We start from the raw sequence: 26,321 nt of genomic DNA on the forward strand, positions 1-26,321 counted from the left end.
GTTTTGGAACTAAAAGCAGAATTTTGCGTGTAATTAGAAACTAGAAGACCTGCATTTTTCCTGAAAAAAAAAGATGGTTAAGTATGAGTTAATTACCATGCATCTGAACAAAAAAAAATTGTAGAACACAACGAACGGGTCTCGGACCGCCACCAACCTGTCCACTCGTTTATATTTCTACCACGCCACCACTTACGCCACAAATATTAGGTACGTATTCTCAAAAACCGTCAAAGCTTTTTTTCCCTGTGTAATCTCGTGAAAAAACATTAACACCAACTTGTTTCTAGCCATTAACGGTGTTGAAGTACGAAGGGTCTCATCCATTTTTGCGGTATGAACAGCGAGACACTCAGAGCACAAGTAGCGCTTAGTGAGATTGTGATTGTACACGATGTTTTAAATCAAATAAAGTATGATTAATAAAAACGTTGATGGCTGTTAATACATCAGAATGCCTTAAAGTTTCTTTTACAGTGATATAGTAATAACATTTTGTACATAAGGATTGATTAAGAGGCATCAATGATCTTTGCCACATACTTCTTGGCTACTTTTGGAACAAAAAGTCAAAAACCAACTGGTTTAAAGAAGTACAAATGGATCTTAAAGGGTTGAACATTACCAAACCTCAAATTGAACATAGATAACAGAAGCCGCTGCTTAAGAACAAATACATACAACCGACATTCAAAACATCACAACAGAAGAAGTAGGTCATATCTACAGAAGCCATATCACTCCGAGTGAAGTTTAGTTGTATCCCTCTCGACATGTAATGGTCTGTGGGGAAAAATCCTTCACTTAGAATGAAATTTTCACTCTACAGCGGAGTGTGCGCCGATATGAAACTTCCTGGCAGATTAAAACTGTGTGCAGGACAGAGACTCGAACTCGGGACCTTTGCCTTTCGCGGGCAAGTGCTCTACCGACTGAGCTACCAAATCACGACTCACGCCCCGTCCGTAGAGCACTTGCCCGCGAATGGCAAAGGTCCCGAGTTTGAGTCTCGATCCGGCACACAGTTTTAATCTGCCAGAAAGTTTCAATCCTTCACTTGTTTGAGTATATCCCAAAAACAGGTTCAACAAATTTCCAGGTCCAGGTAACTGAATAGGCGTTTTCTTTCTTTTTTTGCGCGTTAAGAAGTTCCCACTAAATGGCCGCATAATATTTTGGGATATACAAAATAACTCTAACCAGAAAAATGCAAAAAAATTGTTTTTTCTGTTCCTGGAAGAGATTTTCCATTGTCAATGTGCAGTTCGTCGTTTAGTAACAAATTGGATAAACTCTGACCTTCCAAATATGGTAACGTATTCTCACACTATCTTTCGTAGGAGCTAACAGACGTACAGGAACCCAGAGTTCGAATTAGCTGTAGTAAACAGTAAACGTAACTATATAAAATAGGCTCAGAATGGCCATTGTCGTCACGGCATCTTCGCTCTTGGCATTAGTTCATCTCAAGAGTGGAACCAGATATGGAAATTATTACTTTAACATTTCCGCGAAAGTACCTCTGATAAGCCGTTCGGCTCCCAGAAGCTTCTCTTTTTAAAGTAAATTTTGTGTACTAAGTGCGAATAGCGCGCGCTACCTGTACGTTCTGTAGTTGTCCATTACGTATGCTTCCTCGATCGACACTGAAAGACATTTTGCGGCATTTCGACGTCACGTGTGAAATGGGGGCACAGAGGGACGCAGCATCATAACTTAGAAAATAATAAACGCGTGTCTCTTTGGTAGCTGCGTGATCCGGGCCTACGCAGCACCAGTAGAAGTTGGGCGTGGTGTTAAGTGTCGAGTCCACTGGGGAACCCCACACGCGCCTCACCAACAGCGGGAATCACACTCCGCCCAAGAACAGCGGGAATCACACTGTCGTATTATCTGCGGCGTTTACAGTGTGACAACGTCCACCAGGGTGCCTATTCTGTATCTTTCCGCCTTTGTGCCGATCGTTTCGGTACTCAAGAGCACTCGAATTAGAGCCCCTGCGTTATTCAGTATGCATTTCGGAAGCGATGCCGTTCGGGTCTAGAGAACCGAAGCGCTGTTGTCGGTTCGCATCGCGTAAGCCAATCGAAAGCAAGCGGCCGCAGATCCGCGCATGCGCACTGCAGCGCGCACAGCGCCACGAACACACAGCGGCTAGCAGACGACAAAGGCGCGCTATTCTTCGAAGTACCAAAAGTTGTGTTTACGTTGTCATAATGCATGACGCCGCATTCCATGTAGCTGAAGTGCCCGCCTTCATCGCTCTTGCCTCATCCTTAACTGTATCAGGCGCAGTATATCCATCTCCATGATTCTCAACTGAAATGCACAGAAATTTTTTTAGAGTTTCCCTGACCGCATGTTTCCATGCATGCATAATGATAGCGTATTTGACTGTATTCTGCAGACTGTCGTAAATGCCACATTATGCCATCTTATTCTCATTCACACTGACCAAACAACTGAAACGTAATGCTCAATTCTTCTACTATAGCATAGAGAAGCGTAGGCCGACTTTGTTGCCAAACGGTGTTGCGTAAGTCATAAATGCATGATAGTTTGGAAGGTTTCCAATATCAGGCTTCACATGATTTCTTTCCTTTGTTAGTCGAAAGTTATGAACACGTTTCGATAATCACTAACTAAACCATTTGAGGGAAAAGTACACAAAATCACTAGTAACGTCAGTTCACACTCATGTAATATACGTAAGCACAGCCAATGTCTTGATATTTAATGATCTTTAAACTCTTATTTGCATAAAAACAACACGTATTTTGAGAGAATATTGACCGAAAACTTTTTTTATGTAATCATTCACTGTAACAATCTAACCTAACCATATTTCTAACAAAGGAAAATAGTCTATTATGAACTCAATTTCCAACTGGATGCGTCCTCTGGTGATTCTTTAGTAACACATTCACTAAAGCCAAAGCTAAAACCGCTAAATAAGTTTAAAATAACAAATTATAGGTGTAGATAAACCACAGCTCACCGATCGACAGGGCCACACCGAAATCCAAAACCTCTCGGTACAATTGTAAAATCGGTGAGAGGACCGTTCGGTAATAGGTCTCAGATGCTTACTGAATAGGATATTTCAGTAAAGAACTGAATATGACGTCACTACCGAGACACACCTATTACACCGATCGGTATGAACGATACAGAATAGGGCGAGCGAACCGGTCGGCGGAAAATGCTGCCAGCGTTCTCAACGGACGCAACGCATTTGACGCTTGAGATTGTGCGGGAGACGTCACAGGCGAATTCTGAATAGTAAACGGTAAGATACGAGAAGCTAACGTCGGCATTTACGAGGGGGCGCAGGAATTAATTAGCACGAAGGAACACCTAACACAATTGAGAAAGTTTTTAAAGAACGTTTTAAACATGATCAGATGGAATACATAAACGAAAACTCAGCAACAGGGAACATATAGTAAGAACAATGAAGTAAACCAGTTAGCTTTCAAGTTTCTTTTTGCAACACCCCCATGAACCATGGATCTCGCCGCAGTGGGACACGTTGCATGACAACGTTGCTGATGGTCATACGGGAGGTATACCCACAATGTAGTGGTGCCTAGAGTGGCCAGACTGAGGCGTCGTTCTTGCAGAGCAGCAAGCAGCCTTTTCAGTAGCAGCAGGCAAGTCTGAATGATTGAATAGTCTGGCCCTGCAAGATTAGCTACCACCCAGTTGTTATAATGGTATTCAGGAAGCACAATAAATATTGCCGAGGCAAACCGAGGTAAGATAAACCCCCCATTCGCATATCTGGGCGGGGACTACTCAGGAGGATGTCGTCATCAGCAGGAACGAAACTAGAATTCTGTAGATCGGAGCGTGAAATATTAAGATTCCTTATGTGGGCAGGCAGGTTAGAAAATTTAGAAACGAAAATGAATAGGTTGAACTTAGATACAGTGGAAATTAAAGAAGTTTCGTGGCAGGAGGAACAGGACTTTTGGTGACGTGAGTATACGATTATAAATACGAAATCAAACAGGGCTAGTGCAGGAGTAGGTCTGACAATGAATAACAAAACAGGAGCGCGCGTTAGCTACTATGAACAGCATACTGAACGTACTATCTTTGCCAAGACAGGAGCGAAGCCAGCACCCACCACACTACAACAATTTTATATGTCAACTAGCTCTGCACATTAATAGACTGAAATAGTGTATTGTTTGATACAGGAAATTGTTGAGATAATTGAGGATAATTTAGTTGCAACGGGTACCTGGAATTCGATAACAAGATAAGGAAGACGAGGATATGTAGTATGAGAACATGGAGCTGGGGGAAAGGAATGAAAGAGGGGGCCACCTGGTAGAATTTTGCACAGATCACAAAATAATCATTGCTAACATTTGGTTTAAGAATGAAAAAAGGTTGCTCGTTGTATATGTAGAAGAGAGCTGGGGACACTTTAAGGATTCAAATGGATTATCTAATATTAAAATAAAGATTTCGAAACCAGATTTTAAACCGTATGACGTGTTCACAGGTAGATGTAAACTGACTAATTAATTGATTGCGAACTGTAGATTAAAACTGAAGAAATTGCGAGAAGTTAGGCAGTTATGAGGATGGGGTCCAGATAAATTGTAAGAACCAGAGGTTTTTTCAGAGGAAGCATTAGGCAACGACCTACAAACGGGGGAAATGAATACAGTAGAAGATGAATGGGTAGCTTGGAGAGATAAAACAGTGAAGGCAGTACAGGATCAAATAGGTAAAACGACAAGGTGCAGTAGAAATCCTTGAATATCACAGTAGATATTGAATTCACTTTATAAAAGGAAATACAAAAATTCAGTAAATGGAGTAGTTAAATGGAAATACAAACTTCTAAACAAATGAGTAGAACCTATAGGAAAATTAAAGCTGCTGCTTGAGAAAAAAGGAGCAAAAAGGGCAAGTCAGTATTAAGTAGGGAAGGGAAGGGAAAGCTGAGAAGTAGAAGGAATGTGTAGAGTGTCTATATAGGGGTAACAATCTCGAGGGCAATATTGTAGAAAGAGAGGAGGAAGGAAGGAAGGAAGGAAGTAAATATGAGAAATGAGATATGATACTGCGAGAAGAATTTTGCAGAGCACTGAAAGACCTGAAGAGTTATTGACATCTTGGGATAGGCAGCCAGAACAAAATTCTTCCTCCTGATGTGGAAGCTACATGAAAAAGGCTAAATACTTTCAAACTTCACGAAGAATGCTGTAATTCCAGTTCCCATGAAGAGAGGTGCTGACGGGTGTGAATAGTGTCGAAGTATCAGTTTAATGAGTTATGGTTGCAAAATATTGACAATATTTACAGAAGAACGGAAAAACCGGCAGAAATCTATTTCCCGGAAGATAAGTTTGTGTTTGGAAGCAATGTATGAACACTTGAGACAATACTGACCATCTTATAATGGCGGGATGCCGATGGCAAACCTACGTTTTTAGAATTTGTGCATTTGGAGAGATCTGTTAACAACGTTGACTGGAATACACACTAACTTTGAAGATAGCAGGGATTAAATACCGAGAGCAGAAGGTTATTCATAACTTGTACATGAAGCAAACTGCTTTTTTCAGCTTAAGGACGAAGAAAGGAAGCAGTACTTGAGAATGGTGAGAGACAGGGTTGTAGCCTATGCCCAATGTTTTTCAGTCCGTACATTGAGCTAACTGTGAAGGAAACACAGGAGAAATTTGGAAGGAGAATTGAGGTTTATGGAGGAGAAATAAAAACTTTAATGTTTGGCAGTGACATTGTAATTATGTCAGATGTCCAACTTGGATGAGCAGTTGAATGGAATGGATAGCGTCTTGAAAATAGAAAATATTATGAAAATCAACAAAAATAAGACAAGGGTAACAGAATGTAGTCGAATTAAATCAAGCTAGGCTGCGGGATTTGAATTAGGAAACAATAGGCTAAAAACAGCAGATGAGTTTTGTTACTTTGGCAGTAAAATAACTGACAGCCGAGGTACAGGGGATATAAAATGCAGACTTTTAACAGCAAGGAAAGTGTTTCAGAAAAAGATAAGTTAGTTGATATATACGAGGCGTGTTTTTTAAGTAGTACCGTTTTGAAATTAAAAAAACACGTGCTAATATCTCAATAATTTTATTTTTACATGAAAGCCTGTACCTTAATCTACGCACTGACGCCATTACAGTGTGATTCTTCCTTTTTACGTTGTGTACTGAGTGTTTAAGATGCCTCCGATAATCTTGAGTCCCGCAGACACTGAAGTACGGGCTGTATAAGATTTCTTAGTGCTGAAGGCCTAAAAGCGATCGATACTCCTCGTGAGATCTGTGCTGTTTACGGAGAAAACATTATGAGTGATGGAATGGTGAGAAAGTGGGTGAGAGCATTTAAAGATGGCCGCACAAATGTGCATGATGAACAACGGAGTGGGCGGGGCGTCCTTCGGTCGTTAATGAAAGTTTGGTGCAGGAAGTGGACAATACGGTGAGAGAAAACAGACGCTTTACGATTTCCTCCTTGCGAGATGACTTTCGTAATGTTTCTCGTAGTGTTTTGTATGGCATTGTGACAGAGCACTTGAATTACCGAAAATTGTGCGCACGTTGGGTACCGAAAATGTTGACGGATGTGCACAAAACCAAACGTTTAGACAGTGCATTGACTTTCCTTGAGCGGTACCACAACGACGGTGATTATTTCTGAAGCCAAATCGTTATGAGCGATGAAACATGGGTGGCCTACGTCACACCAGAATCAAAGCAACAGTCCATGGAAGTTGAGCAAGGGCTCGTTTTGCTGCAAGACAATGCCCGTCCGCATGTGGCGAATCAGACCAAAGATCTCATCACATCTTTTCGATGGGAAACTCCAGATCATCCTCCGTACAGCCCCGATCTTGCGCCCAGTGACTACCATCTGTTCCTGCACTTGAAGAAACACCTGGGCGGTCAGCGTCTTCAAGACGATGACAAAGTCAAAACAGTGGTGATGCAGTGGTTAACAAGTCAGGCGGCAGACTTCTATGAGGAGGGTATTCAAAAACTGGTACAACGTTATGACAAGTGCCTCAATATTGACGGAAATTATGTAGAAAAGTAGATTAAGGTACAGGCTTTCATGTAAAAATAAAATTGAGATATCTTAGCACGTCTTTTTTAATTTCAAAACGGTACTTACTTAAAAAACACCCCTCATCTGTTGTGTCTGTTCTTTCGGACATCATTTTGATCTAGCAGAAACTATGAACTAAGACGCAAAGAAACTACAGACATTGACTGCGAGTGGACATTGAAAATTTATGCCACACCGGATTCGACCTCCTGTCGGACCCAAATTCTCAACTCTTATCCACACGTTACCAGTGTGGTGCTGCTTCTCCATTATCCTCATTATTCGCGGCATTTCGCCGATTCCCGTAAGAGTTCGAGCCTGGTTTGCATATGCACTGAAATGATCATTGACCATTCTCGTCTTAATTATACATGGTTATTACAAATGATTGAAGCGATTTCACAGCTCTACAATAACTTTATTATTTGAGATATTTCCACAATGCTTTGCACACACATACAAAAACTCAAAAAGTTTTTTTAGGCATTCACAAATGTTCGATATGTGCCCCTTTAGTGATTCGGCAGACATCAAGCCGATAATCAAGTTCCTCCCACACTCGGCGCAGCATGTCCCCATCAATGAGTTCGAAAGCATCGTTGATGCGAGCTTGCAGTTCTGGCACGTTTCTTGGTAGAGGAGGTTTAAACACTGAATCTTTGACATAACCCCACAGAAAGAAATCGCATGGGGTTAAGTCGGGAGAGCGTGGAGGCCATGACGTGAATTGCTGATCGTGATCTCCACCACGACCGATCCATCGGTTTTCCAATCTCCTGTTTAAGAAATGCCGAACATCGTGATGGAAGTGCGGTGGAGCACCATCCTGTTGAAAGATGAAGTCGGCGCTGTCGGTCTCCAGTTGTGGCATGAGCCAATTTTCCAGCATCTCCAGATACACGTGTCCTGTAACGTTTTTTTCGCAGAAGAAAAAGGGGCTGTAAACTTTAAATCGTGAGATTGCACAAAACACGTTAACTTTTGGTGAATTGCGAATTTGCTGCACGAATGCGTGAGGATTCTCTACCACCCAGATTCGCATATTGTGTCCGTTCACTTCACCATTAAGAAAAAATGTTGCTTCATCACTGAAAACAAGTTTCGCACTGAACGCATCCTCTTCCATGAGCTGTTGCAACCGCGCCGAAAATTCAAAGCGTTTGACTTTGTCATCGGGTGTCAGGGCTTGTAGCAATTGTAAATGGTAAGCCTTCTGCTTTAGCCTTTTCCGTAAGATTTTCCAAACCGTCGGCTGTGGTACGTTTAGCTCCCTGCTTGCTTTATTCGTCGACTTCCTCGGGCTACGCGTGAAACTTGCCCGCACGCGTTCAACCGTTTCTTCGCTCACTGCAGGCCGACCCGTTGATTTCCCCTTACAGAGGCATCCACAAGCTTTAAACTGCGCATACCATCGCCGAATGGAGTTAGCAGTTGGTGGATCTTTGTTGAACTTCGTCCTGAAGTGTCGTTGCACTGTTATGACTGACTGATGTGTGCATTTCAAGCACGACATCCGCTTTCTCGGCTCCTGTCGCCATTTTGTCTCACTGCGCTCTCGAGCGCTCTGGCGGCAGAAACCTGAAGTGCGGCTTCAGCCGAACAAAACTTTATGAGTTTTTCTACGTATCTGTAGTGTGTCGTGACCATATGTCAATGAATGGAGCTACAGTGAATTTATGAAATCGCTTCAATCATTTGTAATAGCCCTGTATATGTGGTACTGTTGATTGGGACATGAAATGATGGTATCCTGCGAATTGCTAAAAATGTAGTTACTAAAAGAAACCAGTGAAATGTTTGAAGAAGGTATTTGTATCACCAGTTAGCTGTTTATTCAGTGTGTTCTGTTTATCCACGCTATGTATCGTAATTTCCAGCTGTTCTAGTAGATCCAGCTTTTTGCCTTTTTCCTTTCTATGTAAAATAACGAGATCCTGATCTATTCCCAACATGGGGTGTCCCGTTTCCCAAATATGCGTGGCTACAGCTGACTTTTCGAAATTATTAAGCCGGAAAGCATCGCTATGTTCATTTCATGAGGTCCTTGGAACATGTTTGTATAGACATCTCTGTGACTTCCTTGTTTACTTGCGCGTGAGCTCACTTGCGTTTCAGTGTCGTGTTTGGCTACGTGGTGTGTGGTATCAAGGAAGACGCACGGGCGGTTTACGACGATAGAGGAGAGATCCATGTGGTTAGATGTCGAACACCATAGGCGACACCATTTTAGAGTTTTTTTTTTATATTTTGACGACTATGTGGAGATGCACCTTGGAAGACACGGCTGCAACAAGGGAAGTAGCCACGATGTTTTAAATTTATTATCAATTTTATTGTGCCTGGTGCATGTTCCATTTTAGTGAGTTTTAACAGGTTTTTTTCTTTTTATTATTCGGATGATGGAAGCTTGACTTCCGAAACGCGTCAATCTTAGTGTTTTACACTATAAACAAGTGGTTGAGCCGACATATTTTTTAAGATTGACATTCACAACCACGACCTCTCCCAGTACGGATAAAATCAAAAAATAATTGTTTTATTTGAACTTTTACTGTCTTAAAGTCACAGTTCCTTACGACAGTCCAACATAGACAACATAAGGTGACAACAGTGAACAGAAGGCGTTACGAAACTCTTTCTCAGTTTGGTTGTCGCCACGGTAGCTGCCCTGCTAACGAGTAGCCATCAGTCATTCGCTTGATCCAGCTATAATGGATCGCCGAGTCCTGCCCGCTCTCTGACCGTGGACGGCCGCGAGTCGGCGTGTGCGTTCCGAGCTTTTTCACCTCCCTAGAGGAACCGTGACACTTGACAGTGCGAACGCCGTAACAGGCATCGCTGTATCAGGGGGATCCTGGTATGTGCAGTGCCGAGCGAGGTGGCGCAGTGGCTAGCACACTGGACTCGCATTCGGGAGGACGACGGTTCAATCCCGCGTCCGGACATCCTGATTCAGGTTTTCCGTCATGCCCCTAAATCACTTCAGGCAAATGCTGAGATGGTTCCTTTGAAAGGGCACGGCCGACTTCCTTCCCCGTCCTTTCCTAATCCGATGAGACCGATGACCTCGCTGTCTGGTCTCCTTCCCCAAACAATCCAATCCTATGTGCAGTGCTTGCGGTGGGGCCCTCACTTAGGCTGTGACGAGACGTACCTGCCGATGGAGGAGCAGGGCGCAGCGTCGGAGCAGACGGCGGCCTTGGAGAAGCGGTGCAGGGTGGAGGGCGACGGAGCCTGCGGCACCTCGGGGTTGGGCGGCACCAGGACGACGGCGGCGCCGCCGTGGCGCGCCGCCAGCTGGTAGCACACGTGCACGATCGCCAGCGCCAGCGCGCCGAGCACCACCACCCCGACGAACACCACCAGCTGCCGGCGGAGCTTCGGCCTGCAACACGCGTCACGTGCTTCACTTGTGCTGAATAATACAAACAATGCTGGAAGGTGAGAAAATTTTAGTGTCTGGGGAAAAAATTACGGCGTCCCACAAATTCAATTCTTGGTCCATTCTTATTCCTGTTATATAAATGTTAATAACTTTCCAATTACCATTCAGCAAGTACCGGATGATCAAAAAGTCAGTATAAATTTGAATACTGAATAAATCACTGAATAATGTAGATAGAGAGGTACAAATTGACACACATGCTTGGAATGACATGGGGTTTTATTAGAACAAAAAAAAAAAAAAAAATACAAACGTTCAAAAAATGTCCGACAGATTGCGCTTCATCTGATCAGAATAGCAATAATTAGCACAACAAAGTAAGACACAGAAAAGATGATGTTCTTTACAGGAAATGCTCAATATGTCCATCATTCCTCAACAATAGCTGTAGTACAAGAATAATGTTGTTAACAGCACTATAAAGCATGTCAGGGGTTATTGTGAGGCACTGGCGTGGGATGTTGTCTTCCAGCATCCCTAAAGATGTCGGTCGATCACAATACACTTGCGACTTCAGGTAACCCCAAAGCCAATAATCGCACAGACTGAGGTCTGGGGATCTGGAAGACCAAGCATGAAGAAAGTGGCGGCTGTGCACACGATCATCACCGAACGACGCGCGCAAGAGATCTTTCACGCGTCTAGCAATATGGGGTGTTTTTTTTGGTTCTAGTAAAACCCCATGTCATTCCAAGCATGTGTGTCAATTTTTACCTATCTATCTACATTATTGCGTCGTTTATTAAGTTTTCAAATTTATACTGACTTTTTGATCACCCAGTAGAACTGGCACTTTCTGCAGACGATATTAAATTTCAATAAATCATTCAAGAGAAGGCAACAACGAAATTGTTAATGTTTTTCGAGGAATTAAATAGTTCTCTAAAAATGGCCTCGCCCTAAATTTTGGGCAACAAACTGTGCTGAGTTCGGTGGAATAAACAGAACCAAACCAACAACAGATATAGCACATGTACAGAAATCAGTAAACAGGGTAGAATGCTCCAAATTTTTGGGTGTACATACCGATAAAAAGCTGAACTGGAAGAGGCATATTACTGAGCTGCTCGCACAGTGAAGTTCAGCTACTTTTGCTCGTCGTGTAGTGTAATTACTATTGTTCGAATCAAACTAAGTTGACTGGGAGTGGGAAAGGGACCAAGCAGCGCGGTCGTCGGTCTTATGACCCAAGGCGGCAGAAACTAAGGGAGGAACAACGCAAACAACACAGTCCAGTCGACAGGAAAGGAAAAAGGGCAAAGGGCAAACAAAAAGGCAAAAGGAATGGAGGTGGGGGGGGGGGTGGCAGGGGGAGAAAAGAACAGGAAGGGTGGGGAGGTGGCGATGGACGACAGCACGCGGCACCCCAAAGGCACTTCGCACAATGGGGCGCCATCGCCGTCTCATCCCAGTGCACACACCATACCATGATCACGACACAATGGGGACAACACCAGCAGGGGAGGACACAAGAAATGGGGGAAACAAAACTGTAGAAAGTCCAGACAAAACGTAGGGAAACTGTGAGGAATACATGGCCGGCATGGAGACACGGCTGACGTCCTCCCAAACTGATGCTAACGCTATCTGCGAAGGAAATTCAGGTATTTAAATGTGGGAGTATAAACCACTTTCACATAGAAAACTGGGGACGGGTGTAACCATTCGAGCGTCATCCGCTAACAGCTGGGACAAGAAAAGTGGAGGGCCTATTTAGCGTGAAGGTCCAAAAGGGGGCGGTAGTCCAGCAAAGTAGGGATCACTGTGAGGGGGGTCCTGCATCTACAAAGTGGGAGGGCAGCTCTTTATGGAGCAGAGGATGGTAGTTTCCCACTGGGAGAGGCGGAGGGAAAAATGCAATATGGTGGAGTCCTGGAGTCCCCTTGATCGCACGAAATTCATTAGACAGGGGGTGGCCTCCTCGAGAGCCAGTCCATGACTGAGGAAAAAGGATTTTGTTGTGGAGCCATGACACCTCAAATTCACCAGGCCCTGAAGAGGTCACAGAGAACAGAGGCTAGGTCGCTGCCCACCCTCCCACCGCCTCCCTCCCAACCAGATGATCGGTAAGCTGAGATACCCCTACGACAGGGAACCCTAAAGAAATCAACTAAACAAGCAGCACGATCAAGATTGGGGAGGAGAAAGTCGTGGATGCGAGACACCAAGAGGGGGGCGGGGAAAACACTTGGTGACAGCCTGAAGGCTGCTTATCGAGTCCATCCAAAACCAAACTTGTGAGGGGGCGACCATTAAATGAAGCAGAGGTACCACAATACACACCCCTCACATAGCAGGCAAGAGATGGTGTTCCATGCCAACAGAAGACGAGAAGGTATATTTTACATGATCGATGGATTTAGAGCCATCGGTGTAAAAAACAATAGCATCTCAAAACTCCCGTGAGTGTGGGCATAACAAACAATGGGACACAAGCCGAGCGATGGAGACTTTTAAACATCGGATGAGATCCATCTGAATCTCGGCCCGCCGATGAACTAACTGTGCGTGCGTGCGTTTTCGGGATGGAACGTGGGCACCAAGACGAAGAAGGAAGATGGAAATTTCTGTGAACAGAAACGAGGCAAAGCCCAAATGGTAAGTCTAACAGATGGCAGGCAGCGTGCGGGTGACGTCCCGAAGCTGCTTAAAATATAGGAGGGGGTGAGCAGTCCAAGAGCGGAGTGATGGTACAGGAAACCAGGAGCTGGGACCACCGGATGGAAAAAGAGGGGGTGGGGGTATCCAATCGAAACAGACGAATGAACCTCCTAACATGTTTTGCTTACTTCCACTCAGTAATTTCTTATGAGACAGTTTTTTGGTGTAACTCATCACTTAGAAAGGAAGCACAGATTGCACATAACGAACGTAGGAATGTGTTGGTGTTCACCAATAGTCATCTTGTTCACAATATGGGTGCGAGAACAACAGCTCATCTTCAGGGAGTTAGCCATTGTAACTGCGTCTTTAAAGGTGCATTTTTGTGTACAGGCTAATGAAATTCATCACAATTTAATATGAACAATCATGTCCATGCCTACCACAAGAGGAAAAAACAGTCTTTATTACACGCTAATAAATGTGTCAGCAGCTCAGAAAGGAGTACCCCCAACAAAATTTTCCATCATGTGTACAACAACATACGAGTAAACCGTTTGTTTGGTAGCAAAATAATTTTAAATGTAACCTAAACCGCCTTGATTGTAGAGTTGATTTGTAGCTACTACAGAGGCTGGGCTGGCATGGAGAACAAGAGGGTGATATGCTCCAGTTCGCTTGATACAAATTAGGGTGCTGAAAATAGAATAACTAAATGTTAATTTGAGTGTTGACGGCCAACACACTAATACATAACGCGCTAAACAGCTGTTCTAGACGGCGCTGAAGAACCCCTTTATTACAAGAGAGTCCATCCAGTCAAATGAATTTTGTCCAGTTAAATAATACATTAGACACTATTTTGCGGTCATCCATATTTTCAGAGTGTGTGTGTGTCCTTTAACGATTTAGTTAACAATTCCTTCAAAAGTTTGCCTCTGACATCCTAATTAAACACACTGTGCACTGGAAATATTAATACAAATATGGTTAACCTATTTCCGTTTTAAGTTAGTGGTATGTACTCGCTCGCTTTCTGATTAGTGCAATATTAGTTTTTTTAAGTGTGCCTTTTAATGAAAGTATAAGAAGGGAAAGAATGCATAGTCAAGACAGTATTTTTAAATGCCGTGCTTGTTTAGATGTACGAAATTTAGATCAATCTTTTCTACGAATCTAAGCGAATTCAACTGTATTAATAGCTTTGACTGCTTTTGTTAATGTGAAAACATTGCACCCGGCTTATCTCGTCTGTGAGATAATTAAAGCACGATTGATGGTAGCTTGAATTAAGTAGTGGAATCTAGATCGCAATTAACAATAATTTGTACTGGCTACGAACATTTTCCGTCCCCACAGCATAGATATTATTGTTAATATTGTTAGTTGGCAACGCGATTTTACGAGGTTAAGATTTCGAACATCCGAAAGAAAGCGTGTGCCGCCATTATACTGATATTACGACAGAAAACAAGGAAGAAGAGGAAATCGGTCAGAAGATGGCTAAGAATAATTTGCGAGTGACAGCATGCTAATTCACTAACTGAAATCAAAGTCACGTTCCCGAACCATTTTCTACTCAGTCATGCATCATACGACGAATTATTAATGTCGATCCGTCTTAAAAATAGAGGAAATGCGTTGATGAGAGATCTGTCTGTCAACGAAAGCTTAGGAATAACTTCGAGATTTCTGACGACAGACAGGTCATTCGAATGCTGTAAGTTTTGTTCCGTAATATTAGCCAGCACAGTAAATTCTATGGAAACCTTTGAAGCAGTTATATCTGTCTGGCAAAAATATGTTCAGATAATTAACGTACATTTTTTTTTTACTTTTTGTGATAATTTGGTGAAACTGACATGCATTTCATAGACCTATAATTAGTCATTGCAATTTGCAGGTATATGACATTGGAAATGGAAGCGTTTTTTCAAACTTCTATGCAATTCACGAACTTATATTTTCAAATTAATAAAGTGAGCAGTGATGTAGAGCAACCACCATTGATTGCCCTAAAGTGGTATATGGAATGATGATCCTTGCACGGTTCTATTAGAAGTGTCGTGTGTTAGAAGACTACATCTGATGTATGATATACACGAAGACGAATTAAGTTTTGTCAACATCTAACTGGGCAATATTAGCAACCTATCAATATTTGTCCTGACACTTTCAGTATATATTGACAATACTGAGAACATTTTGAGGGTCATCAGTACTGCTTTGCAGTATTTCTGTTATTGACAATACGTGCCCTCAGACGGTCGATATATTGACGGTATGACACTATTACTGAACTTGTGAGGGGCCCCTTAGGACGTCACCGCCGTATTACGTTGTGAGTTTAGCACGAAAACAAATCGGTATCTGATACAACTGACCAAGTCATTCGCTAAAGATGCGAACATTCACTTCGCGAGACACTGCCAGCGTACAGTTGCATCACAGAGCTGCTGGCGCCGGCTTCCGCGTAAAGCTGATGTTGACACGACACAAAGAAACGAGCTTGCGCGGTGGCTGTGTAGGGAGGAAGCAACAGCTGTAGCGTTGCACCAGCCCGTGTGCGGCGTAATCTGGAAACATCAGCTGGCCGCGACGCTGCCAGGCTGACGAAGCGGTCGATACCTGCGGCTGGCTGTTGGAAGCGTCTAGAAGCGAAGAGAAACTCGGGCATGGCCCAAGGCCCGGTGTTTACCCCCAACGTGGCCTTGGCTGCCACCGCTGCGGTGCAGTCTTCTGTGTATACCATCTGCCAGTCCTGTTTGACATACTCGCGCTCGCGGACACACACACACACACACACACACACACACACACACAGTGAACATCACAGCACCGCTCCACTACAGCAGCTTTCAGCTCTGGAAGGTGTTTTAATACGGCAGCTACAGTCTACAGTGAGATGACGAAAGTCATGGGATACCTCTTACTATCGTGTCGGGTCTCCTTTTGCCCGGAGTAGTGTAGCAACTGTACGCGGCATGGACTCCACAAGTCGTCCTAACTCCCGTGCAGAAATATTGAACCAAGCTGCCTCTACAGCCGTCCATAATTGCGGAAGTATTACCAGTGCAAGATTTTGTGCACGATCTGATCTCTCGATTATGTCTCATTAATGTTCGATATGGAATTCACGTCGGGCGATGTGGGTGGCCAAATCATTCGCTCAAATTCTCCAGCATGTTCTTCGGACCAATTACAAAACAACTGTGGCCCGCTGACATGGAGCACTGTCATTCATAAAAATTCCATCGCTGTTTGGGAACACGCAGCCGAACGTAACCATTCCCAGTCAATGATCGGTTCATTTGAACCAGAGCACCCAACCCATTCCATGCAAACGCACCCCACTCCATTACTGAGCCGTCAGCAGCTTGCACAGTGCCTTGTTGACAACTTGGATCCATGGCTCCACTAACCCTATCATCAGCTCTTACCAACTGAAATGCAAATCTATATTTATACTCCGCAAGCCACCCAACGGTGTGTGGCGGAGGGCACTTTACGTGCCACTGTCATTACCTCCCTTTCCTGCTCCAGTCACGTATGGTTCGCGGGAAGAACGACTGCCGGAAAGCCTCCGGGCGCGCTCGAATCTCTCTAATTTTACATTCGTGATCTCCTCGGGAGGTATAAGTAGGGGGAAGCAATATATTCGATACCTCATCCAGAAACGCACCCTCTCGAAACCTGGCGAGCAAGCTACACCGCGATGCAGAGCGCCTCTCTTGCAGAGTCTGCCACTTGAGTTTGCTAAACATCTCCGTAACGCTATCACGCTTACCAAATAACCCTGTGACGAAACGCGCCGCTCTTCTTTGGATCTTCTCTATCTCCTCAGTCAACCCGACCTGGTACGGATCCCACACTGATGAGCAATACTCAAGTAAAGGTCGAACGAGTGTTCTGTAAGCCGCCACCTTTGTTGATGGACTACATTTTCTAGGAACTCTCCCAATGAATCTCAACCTGGCACCTGCCTTACCAACAATTAATTTTGTATGATCATTCCACTTCAAATCGTTCCGCACGCATACTCCCAGAAATTTTACAGAAGTAACTGCTACCAGAGCAGCTGACCAGGCCACGGTTTCCAGTCGTCTGGGCTCCAACCGATGTGGTCACGAACCCAGGAGAGGCGGTGCAGGCGATGATATGCTGTTAGGAAAGGTACTAGCGTCGGTCGTCTGCTGCCATAGCCCATTAACGCCAGATTTCGCCGCAGTCTCCTAACGGATACGTTCGTCGTACGTCCCACATTCCTTTCTGCGGATATTTCAAGCAGTGCTGATTGCCTGTTAGCACTGACAACTCTACACAGACGCCGCTGTCTCGGTCGTTAAGTGAATGCCACCAGTCACTGCGTTGTCCGTGGCGAGAGATAATGACCGAAATTTTGTAATACTCGGCAAACACTTGACGCTGTGGATCGTGGAATAGTGAATTTCCTAACGATTTCCGAAATGGAATGTCCCATACGTCTAGCTCCAACTACCATTCCGAATTCAAAGTCTTGATTCTCGTCGTGCGGCCAAAATCACGTCGGAAACTTTTCCAGTGAGTAACCTGAGTACAAATGACAGCTCCGCCAATGCATTGCCCTTTTACACCTTGTGTACTTCAAACTGTTGCCATCTGTATATTAAGATATCGCTATCCCATGGCTTTTGTTGGCGCAGAGTTGCTTTCAGGCTAAGCGTACGCCGAATGGCTAACCGACTTCGCTCACCTTTCGCCCAGCTGTGCTACATACCTGCATGTAACAAAAGCAGCTGTAGTTCGTAGCGCTTCTGAAGCGCTTTAGAGATCCGAAGTTTTAAAGAGCCTTTTTATCGGCACACATGCGACAGTATACTCTATCTAATATGTTTCAAAATGCCGCGCATAAAAACGAGATGGGAAAGCTAGGTTCAAGTGTTTTGGATAGGCCTTGGACAAGGGACCATTTGTATACCCAACAGAAGGCTTTTCTTAGTGTCACTATCCTACAGAACAGGGCGAAGTATGAATACTACACCACTGCCTCCTGCTTAGCAAATGAAGCAAATCGTTGGGTTCTTTTTGCATTTGATGTGATCTACGGTGGACCTTAAGGAAGTTGAGGAGCACCATTAGTTCATGGGCAGTTCCTTAGAAAAACCACAAAGGAAAGGGTATTCTTAAAATTTTTTCGTAGCAAAACCGGGCGGTGTATTCCAAGACAGCAACGCACAACAAATGGCTGAATTTTAACGATATCTTTGTAAAATCCCGATCCCTAACAGTCTTTAAGATTTTCTTTATATCTTTATCCGTTTCCAAAATACATAGGTTCAAAGATACTCTACGTGCACACGTAAAATAGTACGTAAAATAGTACGTAAAATAGTACGTAAAATAGTACGTAAAATAGTACGTAAAATAGTACGTAAAATAGTACGTAAAATAGTACGTAAAATAGTACGTAAAATAGTACGTAAAATAGTACGTAAAATAGTACGTAAAATAGTACGTAAAATAGTACGTAAAATACGGTGTGAGGCGAAAACTTAGGGAGGCCATGACGTTGGGATCACGAGTTTACTTCAAACTTTGTACACCTTTAGTAGGCCATTAAAACAACAACGTTTAAGTAGGAAGGCGGACTCCTCTGTCAGTTCCGAAAACAAATCTCAAGAGACATTTTACGCATCTATTATGCAACTGATGTATCTGTTAGAACGTTAGAGTTCATGGCAGTCAATTGGTTAGCGTTCGAGCTTCGTAAGATGAACGTGTGTAAGGCGGTTGTTTGACTCCCGCTCAAAAATTTTTTGTAGTACAAGTGTAAATTCTGTTATATTAAAAAAATGCGTCTACTCTATCCCTTCTAGCTACATTAGCAACGTCACACCACTACGCAGGTTAACTGCCAAAGGGGCCTGCCTCTGTGTCTGCAGGTCGAAGCGTCAACGTGCACACCGGTTCCAGGCACTTTACCAGACTGCATGTGTAAGGGATTTCGCATCACGACAGGTATAAATTTTCAGGAAAAAACTATGCTTTTCTTCGTTTGCTTGTCAGTAGCTATAAATATGTTTGCTCTAATAATTAAATTTAATTAAAATTGTTAAGTAGTCAAATAACATGAAGTTCACTAAAACTTTATGCAAATACGCGTAATTTCTCAATTATATAACCTCTCAAATGTCACAAATAATATGACCTGGGATGAAAAAATATAGATTAAGAATTAAGTTTGAGCGGGAGTCGACCCATCGCTACGTTCACATTCGTTTTTCGACACACTAACACTATAACCACTTGGCTGCCATGAACTTTAATGTCCGGCCCCCTACGCACAGATACTTCAGCTACATATAATACTTCTCTTGCGATTTTATCTGAACTGCCAGAGTAGTGCACCTCACTATTTGCACATTATGTTGTTTTAATGACCTACTAAAGGTGTGCAAAGCTCGAACTAAATCTGCACTGCTGAGGTCATCGCTCCCTAGGCTTACACTACTTAATGTAACTTTAACTAAGAACACACACACACACACACACACACACACACACACACACACACACAAGAGAGGACTCAACTCCGACGGGGGGAGCCGCGCGAATCGTGGCAAGGCGCCCTAGATCACGCGGCTACCCCGCGCTGCCTGTGTTTGTTTTTGCTCTCTGACGAGTCGTGACTGAGAAGCTGACTGACTGACAGCTAACAGGAATGATGAGCTGGTGGATTTATAGAGGGGACAGGAGGCTTTCAATGGCAAACATTGAGACATGGTAATTACTGTTACTTTGTTTGTCTGACCGATTTAGACAATACTTAGATAGTTCGGAGTGACAAGTGACCAGAATGTCACCAGACCTTGTACTGCCCATCACCGTGACATTCGAACATAAGATGGGCGTGATATACAGTATCGACGCATTAGATCGCAGTCGGACAGTAGGTTCACGAATCAAGGGACACCTATTTCTTATGTGACGCAAGTACTGCGTTTACCAAGTGGCACCACAGTATCTAGATTTCGGTAGATTCTATTGCTTTATCATTATTACTCTAGTCAATGTATTAAAGCCGTCAATTCCATGAGGATAGTGAGTAGGCGCAGTTAACGTCTTAGGCTCATTCGGAAGTAATCTCTCTGTCTTTACTTATTAAAATTGACTGTTTCGGTCTGTATGGTATCCTCTCAACGTTGTTTTATACATGCAACGTTTGACTTTCAGATATGTAGAAGATATACCGACTACGTTTTCCCGCTGGAGAAATGAGAAGATTTGGAAGCCTTTCAAGGATGTCTCACCGTACAGATAAGCTTCACAATATGGCTTTGAGACAAAGAAGTCACCTCTTAGGACAGCCGCGAAGTAGTAGTCCTGATGTGTAGCACAAATAACTGCACATACGCTGTCAGAAATTGTCCTTTACCCAAAACATTTAACAACTCAGCTTTGACTAGATATGAACATTACAAAAAGTTTTACAGTTAGTGAACATTTGTTGGAATGATTCGTGAATACAGACGAATATCTTAGCCGTCGGAGATTAATCTGCGTTATGTAAATCTTATCAAACCTTACCAAAAAAAAACAACATGTGGCGAAGTAAGGTGGAGTGATTCACGTTCATACGAAAGATAAAGAATGAGGGATCATTAGCCGCTTAATCAGATATGTTGCAATATCCTCCTTCACATATAGGTACTACTTAACCCAGTTTAGCTCTGCTTTATGCGTCACTCACCGTAACTTTTAGCATCTTCACACAGGAAGTAGCAAGGATTCAGCTACTGGAGAAAGGATCATCCCTTACGTCACAGCTGATTCAATATGTAACTGCATGCCACATTCTATCCCCACGAAACAGCTTTCTTAATTAAACTATCTGATATAGAAAGCAATCGCAAAGATTCTATCTGTGAAGTTCACAACAGTGAAGAGTCAAAGTCTGTTACCTGTCGAAACAAAAACCTGTTCGGCAGTGACACGCATAGTACAAACTTCAACAAGTTAAAATTAATCACTGCTGTTTGTACATAGTAATGTCACGAAAGAAATCGTCAGGTTTCCACCTCTTTTAGTTCTGTTATTGCACCTAACTTTTTTTATTATCTTTAAGGGACAATATTTGAGTGATGAAATGCATTTATTTTCGTAAAATACAGATTGTTTAACAACGAGATTACAATGGTTCTGAGCTAAATTACTTTAACTGGAAAGCAGTTTCTGTAAATATTTAGTTTTAATACAGCAGCCATTTGAAGAGCACTCACAGTTTGCCTGTCAGCCTTTATCGAAGTCCTGTCAACTGTTCCCAGTTGTCGTGCGTTTTTGTTTTCATTCTTACCATAGATATCTCAGCAAACATGAGTTGTAATAAATACGTGAAGAACTACAATAAATCCAGTACTTTCTCGATGTACTGGAACTAATTCAACAGAGCGCTATGACATACGCAAAAAAGAACATCCAAAACAACAACATATCAAATTGTTGTTAACAGCAACCTTAGAAAGTTTACGATCATTTCGTAATTTTAAGACTTTGAGACTACACTAGCAGTCGAGAATGACTAAGCTTTCATACATCATCATGAACACGTGATACATTGCAATAAAATGCCAACGGACAACACAAAGTGAATTTTTGTGCAAAAACCTCGTGCTTCTTGTTTCTATCAAGAGATTATGGCGCGGCTATCACATGATACTTTTTTTAACAATTATATTGTTCACAGCAAGGAAAGAAACTAAGTTTAGAATTTAATGTCCAATCTGCACTGAGCTCATTAGAGACAAAACACTAGCGCATACTGGACAGGATTAACAGGAGTTATTTGCGCCTGGCCTTGTTATGGCACCGCTGAAGGACACGTCTGCGGTGACAAAGGGACACGACAGTAAGTAAAAAATCGGTATTGTCAGGAAGTTCTCCGTCCCTTCATCCCCTCTCCTTCCTCCCGCTACTTTAAAAAAAAAAAAAAAAAAAAAAAAAAAAAAAAAAAAACCACACAACTTCATATGACTGAAGTATTCACTAACGAGGCTGACGTATGGTGAATAAATGGCACGCCACTGCACGGAACCAATTTACAAACTAAGGACGGAGAAGAAGTGCATTATTCAGTTATAAATGTTATATTGGTTTGATTGTGCTTCTGCTGAAATTGTCACTGAAGCAGTGTTTACATTAGGTTCAGGCTGCGATGTACGTCAGTAAGATGATTTCCAAACATGAAGTACACATAGGGTGGCACTTGCCACTGATACGTTGACTTCGAATCAGGGGCGTAACAACACGCGCCTTTAGAGGTTAGTCGAGCGAGTCAATCCATACCGCAGAGTGGCTTGTGCGCAGAACACCTGGGAATGAATGTTCTGGAGACGAATTGATCCGTGTAACGCAGTCGGCCTCGGTATTCTGGAGTAAACGCCTGCGCAGAAACCTAAAAATTCCAGATCGACGTAGCCCACGCTCTATGAATTTTTAATCTCTGTACAGGTCCCAAGGTGTTGCTTATCAGGCTCTGAAACGTTCTGAAATGGTATCGGATCAGCCGGTAATTCACGCGCGTCGCTCTTACCAAAGCCGAGGGGGTAGCCAGCATAATTTGCACGACTTAGGTGATGTCCCTGGCTTAATGCAATGCCAGAAGATTCTGGATTGACCCAAAGGCGCTAAGCTTTTTTCATGTTAACACCAAGAGCCATGTACTGGCCACACCGAAGTCAAACTAGCTGATTATAGTCTATTAAAATCTGAAACACAAACTACTCATGGCCCACAATTATATTTATTTTATAGTTCATTGGTGAACCGGATTTCAGCGTTCTAGACCATCCTCAGACTGCTTAAGACTAAACAGATAGTCCACACAACATCAGCGAGAGTTTATAGCTGTACAAAAATTGTTTTTTCCAAAGGCACGTGACCTTTTACGATTGTATATATCTATACAAAAAATACAAGCATACAGAAATACGCAAAGTCGCCATGAACAAATAAACCTTGTACTACATTACACCCAAGCATTAAAATAATAAGAACGTTAAGGTCAAAACATCGTCCTTAAATGAAATGACCACATAAACAGTAGGAAAAGCAGATGCTAGACAGGTTCATAGGACGAGTGTTCTGAAAATTTAACGCACGTTGGACTTATACTGAAGCGCCAAAGGAACTGGTATAGGCATGCATAATTAAATACAGAGATATGTAAACAGGCAGAATATGGCGTTATAGTCGGCGAACGAGCGATGGGACACTGTATCTCCGAGATAGCATTGAAGGGGGGATTTTACAGTACGACGATTTTTGGAGTGTGCCGTGAATATTAGGAATCCGGTAAAGCATCAAGTCTCAAAAATCGCTGCTGCCGGAAAAAGATCCTGCAAGAACGGGACCAACGACGACTGAAGAGAATCGTTCAACGTGACAAAAGCGCAACCCTTCAGCAAATTGCTGCAGATTGCAATGCCGGGCCATCAACAAGTGACAGCGTACGAACCATTCAACGAAACATCATCGATAATGGGCTTTCGGAGCCGAAGGCCCACTCGTTTACCCTTGATGGCTGCACGACACAAAGCTTTACGCCGCGCCTGGGCTTGTCAACACCGACATTGGACTGTTGATGACTGGAAACGTGTTGCCTGGTCTGACGAGTCTCCTTTCAAATTGTATCGAGCGTATGGACATGGACGTGTACGTGTATGGAGACAACCTCATGAATCTATGGACTGTTCATGCTGGTGGGGGCTCTCTAATACTGTGGGAAGTGTGCAGTTGGAGTGATAAGCGACGCCTGATACATCTAGATACGACTCTGACTGGTGACACGTACGTAAGCATCCTGTCAGGTCACCAGCATCCCTCCATGTCCATTGCGCATTCCAATGAACTTGGCCAATTACAGCAGGACAATTCGACACCCCCACGTCCAGAATGGCTACAGAGTGGCTCCAGGAATACTCAGATTACACACTTCCGCTGGCCACCAACTCCAGAGACATGAACATTATTGAGCAAGTCTGGAATGCTTTGCAACTGCTATTCAGAAGAGATCTCCACCCCTCTCGTACTCTTGTGGATTTATGGACAGCCCCGCAGGATTGCTCGTGGTCGTGCGGTAGCGTTCTCGCTTCCCACGCCCGGGTTCCCGGGTTCGATTCCCGGCGGGGTCAGGGATTTTCTCTGCCTCGTGATGACTGGGTGTTGTGTGATGTCCTTAGGTTAGTTAGGTTTAAGTAGTTCTAAGTTCTAGGGGACTGATGACCATAGATGTTATGTCCCATAGTGCTCAGAGCCATTTGAACCAAGCCTGCAGGATTCATGGTGTCAGTTCCCCTTAGCACTACTTCAGACATTAGTCGAGTCCATGCCACGTCGTCTTGTCGCAATTCTGCGTGCTCGCGGGAGCCCTAGACGATATTAGGCAGGTGGACCAGTTGCTTTGGCTCTTCCGTGTATAGACATGACGACGTGGTCACGTATCTGGTAATCTTTACTGACGATGACATCGACCAGAGAAACCTATGCTCGTACACGAGGGAGTAAGGTCGATGCGTTCGATGTGTACTGATTGTGTTTTACTTCACATATATCCATAGTTGACCGTTGGGAGACGTTTAGGAAGATTAGGAACTACCTGAGATGGGAGAATATTTCCTAAATATTAGCAAACGACACCGTATGCGGCAGGAGTAGCGTTTTTGGATGTGGGTCCAACAAAAGTAAAAAAAAAAGGATAATTTAAGACAAGCTTATAAGAAATATACGAGGCTGTGCTGAAATGCATCGGAATTTTTATTCAGTTCTCAATATCGGTTGAGGTGTTTGGTGTGATGCACATTGCTCTGTCGACTGTGTCGCTTAGCTGGCGCCAGCTGCAACCCTCAGTCCCTAGAGGGCTCTGAATTTTAGCTGTCTGTGGTCTATAACATAACTGCATCGGTGCGTGAGAAACTGCGTGCTGTAATCGAATTTCTAGCCGCAGAAAACGCACCTGCAACTGGAATCCATAGAAGAATGAAGGTTGTGTTCGGTGACGATTGTATCGACATCTGTAATCTGCGATGTTCGACTGCTCGTGCTCGTAATAAAGGAAATGGTGCTAACCTCAACGCGTGTGACACATCCAAAAACGTTCAAGATCATGCTGTCAGCAGCCAAAGTCATGCTTGCGGTGTTCTGGTATGTTAAATGTGGATTACATCTGGAATTCATACCTGAAGTGATCAGCATAAACTCTGGAAAGGTACCGCGAGACCCTCAGAAAACTGGAAGCACGAATTCAAGTTCATGCAAACACATGGAACACACCCACTCCATCATGACAATTCCAGGCCATACATCAGCGCTGCGACGTCCGCTTGGGTTCACTGGCATCGATCACGCACCATAGAGATGCGACTTGACCCCCATCCGATTTTCACCGGTTTCTAGAAGTTACAGGACACTTTCGAGGTCTTAACTTTGGTAGTGAACGATGGAAGCAGAGGGGATGTGGCACCGTCAGCAAAGTCAAACATACAGTGACGAAATCTCTCGTTGGCAGAAATGTGTTCGTCACCAGGGTAACTCTGTTGGAAATACATATGTAGACATGAAGAAAAACTGTAGAATGTTAATAAAGTTGGTTTTACTAAAAAAAGCTTTAAGAGTTTTCAGATAAAAAGTTCGGAGGCATTACTTTGCAGCATGTTCTCTTAGGCATAAAATATAGTGTAGCACTTGTGACACAGTGAAGGTAGACTAGCCTAATTGAGAATGATTGTAAGTCCTTGAGCTCGCAGTAAAAGCTGTCCACAGTCTGCCAGTGGCCTAGTTAACGTGGCTCAGAAGACAGGAAATGCAGAGTTTTAACATCGCGGTTACAATAGAAGCGTTTACTGGGAGAATGACTGTAGCACCGTTAACAAATTATCAATATTTCGTGCTGACATATGTCCACGTAACATTTGTTAATCAAGAAAAAAAAATTTATCGGAAAAATTATTCTCTACAGGAATATAACGGCTGCTGCCCTTCTAGAGCTATGAATCACAGCCCACATCACGGGCTGCAGTGGAAGGTGGTACCTCTGACATCTAGCATTTAAGAGCTGGTGTACCCACACAAGTGTCTTTACGCTGGTGATGGGCTTAATGCAGCTCTGTGGAAAGTCCAGACCTCACCGAACTGTAGT

General features: G+C 43.4%; 1 protein-coding gene across 5 annotated transcripts in view; it reads right to left on the bottom strand.

Annotated features, from left to right (window-relative positions):
* Positions 1-26,321, bottom strand: part of LOC126241704 (scoloptoxin SSD14-like) — a 588,477-nt gene that overhangs the window by 58,568 nt on the left and 503,588 nt on the right. For all 5 annotated transcript variants that reach the window (XM_049948033.1, XM_049948032.1, XM_049948031.1 and 2 more), the window contains one exon: positions 10,259-10,489. In XM_049948033.1, the coding sequence (XP_049803990.1) occupies positions 10,259-10,489 (231 nt within the window). The remainder of the gene's footprint in view (positions 1-10,258; positions 10,490-26,321) is intronic.

The sequence above is a fragment of the Schistocerca nitens genome, chromosome 1, assembly GCF_023898315.1.
Source record: "Schistocerca nitens isolate TAMUIC-IGC-003100 chromosome 1, iqSchNite1.1, whole genome shotgun sequence".
Classification (NCBI taxonomy): domain Eukaryota; kingdom Metazoa; phylum Arthropoda; class Insecta; order Orthoptera; family Acrididae; genus Schistocerca; species Schistocerca nitens.